Consider the following 14,290-nt stretch of genomic DNA (forward strand, 5'->3'; position numbering starts at 1 on the left):
AAAAGCAGAAAAAAAAACATATTTTTTCCCATTTTATATATAATGTGATCAAGTCTTGAACACCACCAAGACAAAGAGGAAAAGAGAAACAACAAACTTAAATACAGTTTCCCCTAAGATAATGAAATGTTACCTTTTAAAAAAGTCATTTTATTTTCATACTTAAAAAAAGATTTGTACAAAAAAACGTTCTTGCAGTGAAAGCAGCAAGTTTCAATTGTCCGTACTTTGTCAAGCACTGTGTGCTTTGACACAATAATATTATATCGGAGTTGGGCTTTATCTTCGTGAGGTGAGAGGAGGAGTTGGCTTTTTTACATTAAATAATGACACCATGTTTGATTCTTTTGGAAGTTTTCCCTCTCGTGAATACCTGTAAACTGGGAAACTTTAACAGTGCACTTCGTTGTCCAACAAGCAAGCAATTGTAATTTATACTCAACTACTATACTTCCAATTAGCATGTCTAATACAAAAAGAAGGGCAGAGTGGCAGGTGCTGTCTAAACACCAAAAACGTTGTCTAAAGTCCTTGATGTCATAATGCAGCAATGAAAAAGAGTCTCCTTGAATGTCAACTTATACCACACTATGTGTGAAACTCATATAAAACAAAGGACAAAAAGTGACATATATGGTTTTCCCTCTCTCTGTTTCTCTCTCTCTCTCTCTCTCTCTCTCTCTCTCGCTCAGACGGTCTTTCAGGCTCATTTAGTCTTTTAGGGAGCTCAGACATAGGCAATAATAAAGAAATAAGATTTTGACTCAGACCTGTAGGCAATTCATAGTTAATCATCACTGACAGCTGCAAATATTTCAATGCTTTCTTAATAACCAATTCTCAAGTGTACATTACATTAGTTCGGTCCAAATGCCCTCAAGTGTTCCTTCACAATGGACGTTCACACTAACAATGGTCATCAAAGAAACGTCAAAATGTTGTGCTACTGAAGATAAGACTTGAACAAACACAGAAAAGTCAAATGATTGTGGATTGAAAACTAGTACCGCCAAGTACAGTACCTTCAGATAGAAGAAGTAAACAAGACTGAATCTCACACCATATACTGCTTGTGCCATGCCCAGGACATAAACCACAATGGAAAGATACATTTTACATAGGTACCTAATGATGATTAACTAGAAATTTACTTAGCTTTTTGATTACTACTATTTCTCTCTAAAGTCACAGTTGACTGTAGCGGTCAGGTGCTTGATGCAAGAACCTTTTGAGGATCCAATCGATCCTTACGTAGTATCTAGCTGAGACTCCAGAATTACAGCAGATGAGATTAACCAATGCAATTTCAAGATATCCAAGGCACTCTTTTTGTTTGTTTTACCAAATGATAGTACAAATTCAAATCTTAATGCTGTTTCCTTTTCAAGAAATTCAAAGGCTGTCATTACTTTTATTCCATAATAGGGGCCAATTCATATTTTAACCCTATGTGGACAGAACATCTTTTTGAAAGATTAGTTTAAGTGCGATATCCAGCCCGTCCAAAGAGGGTTAAGCAATAGCCTGTAGTCCTCCATGTTACAACACAAAACTGTACATGATATGTATTACAGAATGTATGCAGCATGGTTGTTTTTCTTTTCTTTTTCTTAGATCTTAAAATAAAAAAATAAAATTAAAGAAAAAACATTTCAAAATAATGAACGTTAAAACAGCAACACATTTACTAAACAACTAACCAACCAGGGACAATTTATTTTAAAATTAGCCAAAATATATCATGCATGCTGTCATAATTTTCCAAAATGGGAAAGAAAAAAGAAAAAGTACACAACATGTAAATTATTGCACAAGAGAAAGGCTCCAAGTTTGCGTCAATGCAATAGTATTGCCCCGATACAGATCATGCATTCAACGGTAAATGAAAAGGGTGTGCTGGTGGTGCCAAGCACGTTGTCTTAGCCGCCACTGGACTAGTGAAACAGGGAAATCTACAAGGATGAGGGTGGGAGTGGGGTAAGGTGTTATTCGCTGTTAACAGGCAAGTGAGTCACCACACTTCACCGCTACTCAGTTTTAATTTCGTTGTTCAATGCGCGGTCACTGTGCCATTTTTTCATGTGTTTCTCAAGGGTGCTGTACACACTAAAAGGCATCTGACAGATTTCACATTTGTAAACGTCCTTGCCCACTTGCCCGTGTGTTTTCATGTGCCGTGTTAGCTTGCTGCTCTGAGCACATGCATAATTGCAGAGATCACACTTATAAGGCCTCTCGCCCGTGTGGCTGCGCCGGTGCACTGTCAGATTGCTGCAGTTTTTAAATATTTTGCCGCAGAACTCACAGGTGTCACTGCGTCGCCCATCTTTCGAGCTGGGCCGACCGGGACCCCCAAGGTGTGGCGTGCTGCCACCACTGCCAGTCCCGCTGCGGCCCGAGACGCCACCATCCAGGTCCCCTGGTGGCGTAGAGAAGCGCAGGCTTCCGTTCTCTGAGGAGTGCTCTGAAGACGAGGCGAAAGGCGATTGTCTGGAATCCCCAAAATTCAGAAAGGGGTCCTTGAGCTGCCGAGAGGCAGCGTAGCCAGCCAACCACTGGGAATAGACATTCTCAGTGTTGGGGATTGTAGGGGTCGAGAGGTCAAAGTCTTTCTCAAGCTTGATTCGTTTGGAGAAAGGACTAAGTGAGCTGGGACTGCCCAGTAAGAGCTTCTTGGACAAACCAACGGAGGCAGACTCGCTGGGGGACGAGCCGCGACCATTGATAGCTGAGCCACAGCCCTCGTCCACTCTGTCTGATTCCAGAGCAGAGTCCTCATCACACATGCCCCTATGTGCATTATTGTCAGAGTTTAGAGCTCCTCGCTTGTGTTGATGAAATGCCTCGCTGTAGTGCTGCATGCTGGCAGCTAAGCCCATGCCCTGAATAACCTCAGGCAGCGAGCGCGGGATCCCATCCTCACCCTCACCTGGACCCAGACGGCCACCGTTGTTCTCGTGGTGCCGTGTAGCCTCAACATTGAGGCTAAAGTGGTAGTTGTTTCTACCTCTCTCCCTATCCAGCTCCTCTTCTTCTCCTTCCTCCTCTTCCTCTTCCTCCTCTTCTTCTTCCTCCTCCTCCTCTTCTTCTTCCTCTTCTTCCTCTCCATTCTCTGGAATCAGATGATCGTTTTCACTCTTGAATTTGGCTACCACAGACTTGAGGGCATTACTGGCACTACCCACCAAGTCGCTGGTTCCCGGTTCAGGGGAGCTGGCTGTGGACAAGCCATCATCGGATTTGACAGTCATTGGTGATGACTTATTCATGTGTGTCTTCATGTGCCGCTTCAGCTTGCTGGCCTGCGTGCAGGCGTGGTCACATAGGTGGCACTTGTACGGTTTCTCACCCGTGTGACTGCGTCGATGCACTATTAAATTACTCTGGAACTTGAAGGTCTTCCCACAGAACTCACAAGACTTGGACTTCAAGGGCGTGTTGGGCTGTTGAGTAAGAGGGGTTGGGGTGGACTGGGAGCCAGAGGGGGACTGCATGGAAGGTAGGGGAGGGCTAGAGAGAAAGGGTGGCTTGGTTCCTGACTGGAATGGTTGTAGTAGCCGTTGCACAGGGCTGGGACGGTTGGGTGAGAGAGGAGGAGTTGACCCTGAGGTGTTACCAGCCAGCTCCCTCAACCTACGAGAAAAGTCCATAGCTGGGGGATCCATGGGTATGGGGTTGAGGCGCAGCACCCTGTCGAAGGCACTCGGGTGATGGGTGGCCAAAGCCAGCTCCTCCGGGCTCAGGTGCTCCATGCGATGAGGGTCCAAGTGATGGCGGGGTGGAGGGCTAAAGAGAGGCGGCGTAGGGGGAAACCGACCCTCTCGGAGAGGAGGTCCATCGCGTCCAGAGTTGGGTATCCGCAGCAGGTTGAATGGGCTTCCCTCTGGGAGATGGATGCCATGCAAAGGGGGCTGAGAGGAGCAATCTGCGCCCATTCCTGAAGGAGCTCCCACACGGGGCGTGAGCGGACTTCCACGCTCGCTTTCAAGGTAGATGCGGAAGCCATGAGTGTTCTGGGCATGTTGCAGCAGAAACCAGGCACTGCTGAACGGCTGTTTACAGGTTGTGCAAGTGTAGCTGCTGGGCTCATCTTTACCTGCAAAACACATAACAGAAGAGTTAGTTCTCTAACTGTACCAAAGACATTAACTGCAAGTAATTTAAAGGAAAACCATTTGGTTAATAGGTCTCTACATCTGCTACATGTGTTTGTTCACACTCATTCCCTTTCTCAGTTGCTCCCTGGTGTATTTTGGACATACAAAAACCCTACAGATTGGGCCTTAATCATTTATGAACCTGCCTAGACCCCGGGCCTTTGCAGCCCCCCATACTAACAGTCTTTCAACAGCTTTAGCCCCTCAGCAGGCTAAAGTAAGTATCACATAACAGTAAACACAGGTCTTATTATAAACATGCTCCCAAACAGCAGTACAGGCCAGAACCCAGTGGAGCAGAGCTTTTCACAACATAAGACCAGACAAAGCACTGATATTCCAGCAGAGAAAGACTGTGTTGGGGTTTGGCTCAGGTCTTTGCATGGGGTGATACACTTCTGCTTTGTGGTTGTCAGCCGGGCAGTAAAAGCAAACAATACTGCTTTCTCAAGCTGAACACTTTCATCCATGTACAAAAACAGATGAACAGGAAGCATACAGTAAACAAAATTTGGAAGGACTAAAGTAATAGATCCTGTAAAGGGAGCAACAGAGGAAGCACACACATTGTTAGGATCTGTTTAAGGTTACATTACTCAATGTTCAGGTGTTGTAAACCAGTGCAAAGTTAGAGGGGAATATGAACATTTGTTGTAACACCTCACACAACACTTTGTTTTTTGTTTTGAAATTAGAATTCCATTTAATAAATTGTCTGCTCTTCAAATGCAATCTCACAAAAGATGTGTTCAAACAAAAATAGCTTCAAATGGAAATAAAAGGTAGAATAAAAAAAAGAAAAACGAGAGAGACTATCCCCTCCCTTACAACTGAAATTGTGATGTGGACAATTGTCACAGCAAAGGAACACTTAAAACAATAATTGACTTTCAACGGCACTTTGACAGTGACCTGTGATGTTCCTCCCATTGCGTTTGTAATCTCATTTGATGTTTCTGACTCCTACGCCACCTTATTTAGGAGATTAAATAATAAAGGAGGCTGGAAACAAGAGCCTTTCAACATTAAACACACTGTGCTGACGCCTGATGCAATGTAACCAATTTATGAAATATTTTTCTTTCTGCATTTTGGAGGAACTAATACAGTATTCCCAGTATATTCACAAGTGAACACCTTGTTATTTTTGATTACCTGGTCTCTGTAAATTAAATAACACCCAATGATGACCAGAGATGCTTTTATAACTTAAAAAAGAAAAAAGAAAAACATCATTTACATACACCTCTCTCATAAATATGCTTGTCTAAATGTTTTATGTAGTCCAGATAGAAAGCTGTCAAAAGCTACAGAACCATTTTTGATAATTACACTGATTACATTTCTAAATAAAAAAAAAAACGTGATGAAAATGGCATTTGCATCTTCAACAGGTAAACAAGCAGCGGGTTCAGCATGCCTATAGTTAAAAACACACGATTAACTCACAAATGGCAATGAAATGGATATTTTCATGAAGTAATGAGTGACAGTTTGAACTCTGAAAATTACCAGCGCTAAAAGGGATGCTATATGCAAGATACAGATATCTACCTACGCTCCCAAAAACGCAAGGTCAAGCGGTCAGGAAAAGAGCCATCATCCACACAGGAACCACAACAACAAACATCAAAAATGGACAGGGGAGATGGATTTAACTCCCCCCACAAGCCAGAGGTCTCTAAACTGCTATCATGTACTGTTTACAACCATCCCGAGAGAAAGAGGGGGAGAGGGAAAAAAGCAAAAAATGGAGAGATGGCGAGAAGAAAGGCTGAAAGAGGTGCTGAACGGTGCCGAACAGGCAGCGTGCACTCTTTCATCTAGTTTGTTTTCCTCAGAGGGGCTTTCTCTGAAGTCTTCAATAGCCAGCAAAGCATGTAACGAGGCAAGGCCTTTCTGCTGCTCAGAGGAGGAAAGGCAGGCCAGAGCCACTGTGGGTTTTCTCAGCTAATCCTGTTAATGCACACAAATGGGGGTGGTTCTGGAAGGATCTGTTGCGGGCAGACAGCCACCTCCGGACATCGCTGAACCCTTTTGTGCTGTCATCATTTTGTCTCTGCCTTGGCACCTCTTAAACATGGTCAACGAAAACACACACCTACATGATGAGCAAGGTGTGTAACAAATAAATGATAGTGTTTAGGAATGGCTGCATGTTAGGAATGACATGAGTGAAGCTAAAAATAATATAACAGATGGTGATGTTTACCAGTGTTTCCCAAAACTTTGCCAACTTGAGCCCTGTCAGTAACACCACCGTAATGTTCTCTTTTACTCAAAATATACTGAATATCAGTTAGCATTATCATTATTCTAATTAAAGTGTACATTTTGAAAATCACCCACTTTTAAACAAAATATTGTCTCTATTTAATAAGACCATTGAACTTGCTTGTCTCTCACTGAGAATTGAAAGGGACGATATAATATATATATTTATGAGATTTATTATGAGATATTTAACAAAAGTACTCAAAAAAGTGTGCGTGTACACACTCAAAATGTACTCTTTATTTACTCTTTAACAAAATTTGAACTTTCTTATTCAAATATCATTTAAAAACTATGATATATCACCCACAAGCAAGTGCACCATATTTAGTATGTTTGTCTATTTTGAGAAGTTATGAATTAAAGGTAACAAACCATACACATTTAAAAGGTCAAAATCAAAATCTCTCCAAATACCACCAGAAACTGCATATAACCCTGGTATGTGCTAAAGACAAAGCCATTCAGACCTCAAAATAAAATCAGATTTGACAGACATTTAAAAAAATAAATAATCCAAGGTCCCAGAACAAAAGAGCAATGGTGACAATATCACATGCCAGCTTTCAGCTGAGAGAGATGGGCAGTGAGGGAGGTGACGGTTGGTGTAAATAGAGAGAAAAATAACAGCACATTGCTGATCTGTGGCCCTGCCACCCACGAGCACCTCCTGACAATCTCACTCATGACCAACAGCTGAAAGCCCTGCACCAAATCAAGACTGCACACTACTTTATAACAGGGGGGTTGATGCAAAGGCCAGCTAAATTATGGATCATTACAATCTGCAGAAATTACATTTAATTGCTGCCACCTGCAGAGGGTTTAACCTAGTATACATTTTTGTATTATCATGCAAAGGGTATTTTTCACTCCCGTCACACAGCTACAACCATAATGGCTATCTGTTGTTGTCGAGTTGGAGAGAGAGTTTTAATTTGCCTCATGTCGAACACAAAACCCAATTCGCTTTCGAACCCGGATCTACGGAAGGTTCGAGTCTTTAAAATAGACTTAGAGGATTCGGCATCTCCTCACCAGCCATGGGGATCTCTGAAGGACAGGTTACCGCATCTCCATGTTTAACAAGGGCCGACTTCATTTCATTACACATGGCAACGCTCAGCGGAATATGTAATCATCTTTTTCACATGACATTTTGAATATCCAACTAGACAAATAATTGCGGCAATAATTGATAGCTTCACGCAGGCTGCAGTATTATTGACTGGCGTGCCTCTCACAGGCACCGGCGTGTGCCATGCGGGCATCGTGCTTGGCATGCTCGCAGCCAGGTTCTTCTTCTGACAAAACTGTCACAATCTGTTCCGATGACAGGAGTCGGTGAACCACCGACAGGTGCTCCAATAATCTGCTATTAGACTCTGAAGATTTTACTGGGTGGAATTAAAAGCAGCAGCCTGCCAAAGAAATTAGCCTCCCCCTCCTTTTGGTCTAATTTTAATTTCCTCAAGAGAGATGAAAGAGTATTCTTTGCATCATTGACTGTCTTTTTGAGACGGGAAGTCGAGAGCTGAGCATTCGGGATGGATGAGCAATAAAAGCAGACGAGGGACTTGCGGGTTCTCAGCTGTTTAATGTGTGCAACTTACGTGGCCACCGCTGGGTGCGCAAGCTTGCTAAATGTAATGATAATCTGTGCCTTGACACTCTAAACACTTAAGAGAAGTCGGAAAGCGGCCTTGCTCTAATTTTCACCGATTCCTCAGTTAATTAGAAAGCTCTCCAATTTGCAGCGAAAGCGGGTCAGTCCGGACAAGCTGGCAAGACGTAGCGTTGGAGGCAGAGACTGCCGGTGACAGTTGTTGGACTGGTCTGCGGGAGCTGGCAGCGGCATGGCTACTTACAGACGGATGCGAGCACTCAGTGCATTGCTGGCAGTTTTTACACAGGGAAATGTCAGAGCAATGTTACAGCACAGAGCCACGGGAAAACAAGAACAACCCCCCCCCCCACCCCCCACCCCCAAAACTGCCAACCACATCCTCACAGGACCGACTAATCCAGCTAAATCGGCACACACACACACACACACCCGCATTAAACTGCAGTTAGATAAAGCCACATTAAATGATCTTGACAAAAAGTAAGGCTGTATTACAGAGCGGTGATGGCTTGGCAGAGAGTGACTGGTGCCCATGGTGTAACCGGAGACGAGGAGGAAGGAAATATGTTGTGAGCCCCCCATCCACCCAATCCCCCCCTTGCTGAGTCCTGCATCTTGCACAGGAAAACTGTAGCACACCAAACAGATAGCTTTACAGTGCAAAAATAACCAAAAAGTGTCAAGTTATGACTTGCGCAAATTTCAGACAGCTCGTCTGGGGTGCAGAATGTACAAAATCCACCTAGGGGACAGGTCAGTCGAATAATATTGCAAAAGTGCACTCGAACGCACACACGTAACCTGTTTGTCGGTGTTCAAAAGGCATTGTGTTAGTTACACAAGCGCATTTACAAATGAAAAATTGTTTTACCGTCATACCAATTCCATTAAAATACAGTTAAATACTGCTAAGTGCATGAAACGAGCATTACCAATGGATTTATCTTGACTGACACACATGGATGACTGACACGTATAGATGGAGAGCGTGTATATTTGGAGTAATGTCTACAGTTGGCTTTGTTAAGAGAGCGGGGTGCATTTCTATGTGTGCCGTCTGGATCGATGGCGCTGGCAGACTAAGATGAATGCCAGATTAAAACAGCTCGGGCAGCCCAATATCCCCGACATGCAGATTCATCCATTGTTCTTCCTCCCACCACTAAAAACCACCCCCCTCACTCACACACTCACACACAACACAAACGGCGTCCATGGCAAACAAAAGCACCGGATATGAACGCACTTGCGTAGAGCAATTCAAAACCTCCTACATGCGAAAGCGCAGGTCATTTGGACAGTTGCTGGCATTTCACGAGCTGTACTCTCAGCCTTCCATCTCGACAGCTTCACTGCTGTCACTAGCCGAGACTGCGGCTCCTTTTGTTTTGTCCTTGACGATTGTGTTAAGACAGCTCTCAGAGATAATGGTAATTGAAGTAATGCAACAATGCAGTAACAGGATTACTGAATGCAGGGGGGGAAAGGACAATGCCATGTAATATCATTTTTGAATTTTATCAGCGGCTTATGCTTTCAAGAGCCTCTGCATATATTTGTGTTTGAGGTGTCCCTTCACCTCTGCACCTGCTCAAGTCTCAAAATTATGAAATTACAATTTTCATATTACATTTTCATAAAGTAAATTAAGCACAATGCATATGAATCCTGTTTACAACGAATAAAATACATTTTATAAATCAATCAATGTCAAACTTTTTAATAAGTATTTTGGGTTGAAATTTATATAAACGTACATTATAAAGAATACACTACCGCCATTCAAAAGCTTGGGGTTGGTACGTTTTTTAAATGTTTTTGAAAGAAGTCTCTTTGATCAAAAATACAGTAAAAACAGTAATATTGTGAAATATTATTAGCATTTGAAATAACTGTTTTGTATTTTAATATATTTTTAAATGTAATTTACTCCTGTGACGGCAAAGCTGAATTTTCAGCAGCTTTACTGCAGTCTTCAGTGTCACATGATCCTTCAGAAATCATTCTAATGCTGATTAAAAACAGTTGTACTGCTTAAAAATTTTGTGAAAAAAATGTATACTTTTTCAGGATTATTTAATGAGATTAAAGTTAAAAGAATAGCATTTATTTAAAGCAAAAAAAAAAAAAAAAAAACTGTAATATTACTAATGCCTTTACTGTCATTTTCGATCAATTTAATGTGTCCTTGCTAAACAAAAAATATCTTACTGACCCCAAACTTTTTAACTGGTAGTGTACATCTAAAATTTGGTAACTGGTCCCAAATTCATTTGAAGTTTTTCACAACTTTTTTGCATTTGCTATATCATTTTAATTGCCCTGCAATGTAACAAATGAATTTGTAAAAGTACAAATATTATACACACACATACACACGTTTATAGCAAAATACTGTTTCAAATACTTTTTACAAGTTCACACTGCAGGACATGTGAATCTCCCAAAAAAAATGTCATGTTGAATACATACCAAACATCTAAAAACACAATAAAAAAAAGAAAAGAAAATGTTTGTAAATCTGACCAGAGTGAAGTTTCAAATGAGTGTCTGTGTTCAGGTCATGTGTGCCTCTGGCTTGTATCAGTATTCCTCCGAGTAGTCTGGTCGGGTCGGCCCAGCACCGCTCTCACACACTTGCCTCTTTGTCCGGTTCCAGACTCTTTGTGGTGTGCCGAGTGACTGGCCACAAACAAAGGCCTGTTTGACCAACACTTGTTCACTGACAAAGCTGGACAGAGGAAGTGCCATAAAAATCCTGCAAAAGACTCTGAGACACTTCTCACACTGTGTGTCCTCCAAACCCAAACATTATGCATTTCTCTCCGCCTTGCCAAAAGAACGCAGAGTAATATCTAAACAATGAGATGCAATGCGCCCTTTATTTGTACTTTCCAAATAGACAGAGAGGGTGAAAAAAAGACTTAATTAAAAGAAATACTGAGATGACACAGAAACTATTATCTATGTGTGGAGTTAAGAAATAAACTCGTCTTAAAATCTGTGACACTTGCAGCACTATAGCATTTATAAGGAATGGAGTAAAAGAGTGTACATCCACAATTTGTGATGGTCAACAAAATATGGGTTAAAATCCTGCTGGAATTCCCTTTCCACATTATGCAAGTAATCCCAGCATCAACTCATTCCGATGTACACCATCATGTCTCCCGTCTGCCTGCCTGCCGGACAAGCAAACGCAATTAAGAGCAGGAGAGATTTCCACACACCTGATTCCCCTCTCCTTATCATTATTACAGCGAGGAGAGACGTGTCCCCTCCAATCAGAAATACACACGGCTAAACAGGGCCTGCCCAGCTAATGATAACTGCAGAGAGTGGCATACGTTTCCCTCTCAAGCCAGTCAAATCAAACCCGACTGCTCGGGACCGACCGTAACGATACAGTTATTGCTGAATACAAGAAGCTGATTTCAGTATTTAAGAGCAACAATGAGGCTAATTTCACAATCCTCTCGGTGTGTCATTAGGCACTGCTCTACAATCTGCCACACAAGAACGAAGACAAAACACAATTACCCCCCAATGCTTTTAAAGAACCGGGATATGAAAGCGTTATTGTTTTGGCGAGGAGGCCAATCAGGACCTTATATGTGTGTATAAATGTATGTATATGCACATGTGGTTTGACTTTTGCTGGGGAGAAATATAAATACTGAGCGCCAGAGAGTTCGACTTCCCTGCTGTGACACTGTGCTTCTCTGCTTGCCACACACACATATTCACTATATGATATAAAAAAAAAAATTTGGATAAATATACACCATTCAAAAGTTTGGGGTCAGTAAAGTTTTTTCAAATATTTCATTTTTAAAACTTTTATTCATCAAGGACACATTAAATTAATTAAAAGTGACAGTAAAGACATTTGTTACAAATAATTTATATTTCAAATGAATGCTGTCCTCTTGAACTTTTTTTCATCAAAGAATCCTAAAAAAGAGTATCATGGTTTCCACAAAAAAAGTCGTTTTTAAACTGTATTCAACACTGAAGATAATAAGAAATGTTTCTCAAGCAGAAAATCAGAATGATTTCTGATCTTGCGACACTTGACACTTGATCTTGTGACATCTTGTGACACACATCTGTTTTGTATTTTAATATATATATATATATATATATATATATATATATATATATATATATATATATATATATATATATATATATATATATATATATATATATATATATATCTTGCCATCCCCAAACTTTTGAACTGTAAAATTGTGCATATTTATCACAACAAAAATATTGTATGAACTTGTTTATTATAGGATGTACAAAGTCTGTTCTTTTCATTTAGAGTCCATTTAATTAAAAGTAACTGCAAACAGGTCTTTAAATAGTGAAGTGAAGTTTTGGAGAGAAAAAAAGCATCATGTGTTTGCAGGTGTCACTTGGTTTGTTATTAATACAAATGACATTCATACACCTGACTTAAGTGACCAAAAGTGTTTAAATGCTCCATATATATGCAGACTTAACAACCCCAGTGAAACCTTTTCTTTATAAAGCACTAACTCAGCAGTCAAACATTACTCTGCTTATGGATGTGAATGTAGGGAGAGCGTGTACCCTGATGATGACTTCATGCAGAAGCAGCCCAGGAGCTGTGCTGGGGATCCGCTTTACCACTGGGGAACATGCCTGGAGAGCAGAAGCCCCAGAGGGACAGATGGAGAACTCTTGGCGAAGACACCCGTGAACAATGAACAAAAACGTTGTTCCGTCACCCGGATTATTGTAACTGCTGCTCCGACCGCTCCTGCACTTTGGATGTGCGAATCAGGCTTCCATAGACGCTGGAATGGACTGTTTAAAAATGAATTCCTGCATAACCTCATAAACATAATTTTAATAATACAGTCAGAGCCTCTTAAACTGTGTTTATGATTGTAATTAAATGGCCAAATCTTTATATAACCGTCAGAGCGTAAAACCATGCGCGCATCCTCTCTCTCGCTCTCTCGCTCTCGCTCTCTCTCTCTTGTGAGGAGAAAACCTCACTGCTGATGGTAGCAACTGTAGACTACTCTTAACCCAAAACCAAAATGTCAAAATTATAGAGAGCACAAATTACAGCATAGGAAGGTTGTGTGCTTTGCTCTTTTTCTTTTTTTAAGCTAAGGAGAAAGAAAAAAAAATGCTCAGAAACAAATACCAGGCTAACCTGCATCCAGATACTCACACACATATCTGGGACCCTAGAAAGAATGACAAGACTGTAGAGGAATGGAAACAGAGAGTGATGTTCATTGTCATAAATAGCCTAATTAATCAATGTGCAAACTACTATACTGCTCCAAATGCATCAATTAATTAAACCCAGATTCATTTAATCCTGTGAGGAACACAAGCTTTGTGCCCAAAATAATTACTGCAGAAAAAAAAAGTCATTATTATTGGAATTATTGTTATAAAATAGATTTCAGTCTGAGGTATCCCCAAAGATTTACAAAAATGCATTTTTTGAAATATACTTTTCAATATGGCTGAGTACTAATTAAGCCTTAGCACTCATTTAACCGGCACAAACACCAAAACGGCATCAGTGTTGCACAAACACACAGATCATTCCTATAACAATGCGCACGGACGGGGCTTCAGCTGCAGCCTCTGAAGCGCAGATCATGGAGACCTCTTTTCTTCATTGTCTCTCTCAGAGCCAGAGAGAACGAGGGAATGAAATAGAGGGGAGGAGGTGGGGGTGAGTGAGATATTCACAGCACGTTCTGCATAAATGTATCGCTGCATCTGTAAGGAAGAGAAATTGGAGCTGCGCAGAGCTGGGGCCCGGGGCATGGCTTCAGACACTGTCAAAACATTTTCAGCCATTTTAATTAGAGGACCAAAGCCAGTTCTGAGGCTCCATAACATTTGCTTTCACATAATTGCACTTCGCTCAGCGTTTTCGCCCTTTCTGTCCCCCATCGTATTCAACTTGGGCAATTCATATTTCCATTAAGGCTTTTTTGTGCTTTTTCAATTTGAATATATTTTCTTATAGGACATTCAAACATTTATGAATAGCGTGTCCTACGGTGGCTGAACAGCTGGAAGTCTGTTCGCTTGTACTTCATTAATTATTCAGCTACCTTCGGCTCTGTCACCGTGGTATAGTGTATATAAAGTACAGTATCCGAAAAGCTTCCATTCGGGTTTTTTAAGGTTCTTATTCCGCATTTTCTCCGCATTTATCCCCTTT

General features: G+C 41.3%; 1 protein-coding gene across 4 annotated transcripts in view; it reads right to left on the minus strand.

The window, feature by feature from the left end:
• Positions 1-362: 362 nt before the first annotated feature.
• bcl11aa (BCL11 transcription factor A a) overlaps positions 363-14,290 on the minus strand; it is a 53,270-nt gene continuing 39,342 nt past the window's right edge. For all 4 annotated transcript variants that reach the window (XM_079855177.1, XM_079855179.1, XM_079855178.1 and 1 more), the window contains one exon: positions 363-4,096. In XM_079855177.1, the coding sequence (XP_079711303.1) occupies positions 2,028-4,096 (2,069 nt within the window). In that variant the 3' untranslated portion in view covers positions 363-2,027. The remainder of the gene's footprint in view (positions 4,097-14,290) is intronic.

The sequence above is a fragment of the Squalius cephalus genome, assembly GCF_949319135.1.
Source record: "Squalius cephalus genome assembly, chromosome: 21".
Taxonomy (NCBI): domain Eukaryota; kingdom Metazoa; phylum Chordata; class Actinopteri; order Cypriniformes; family Leuciscidae; genus Squalius; species Squalius cephalus.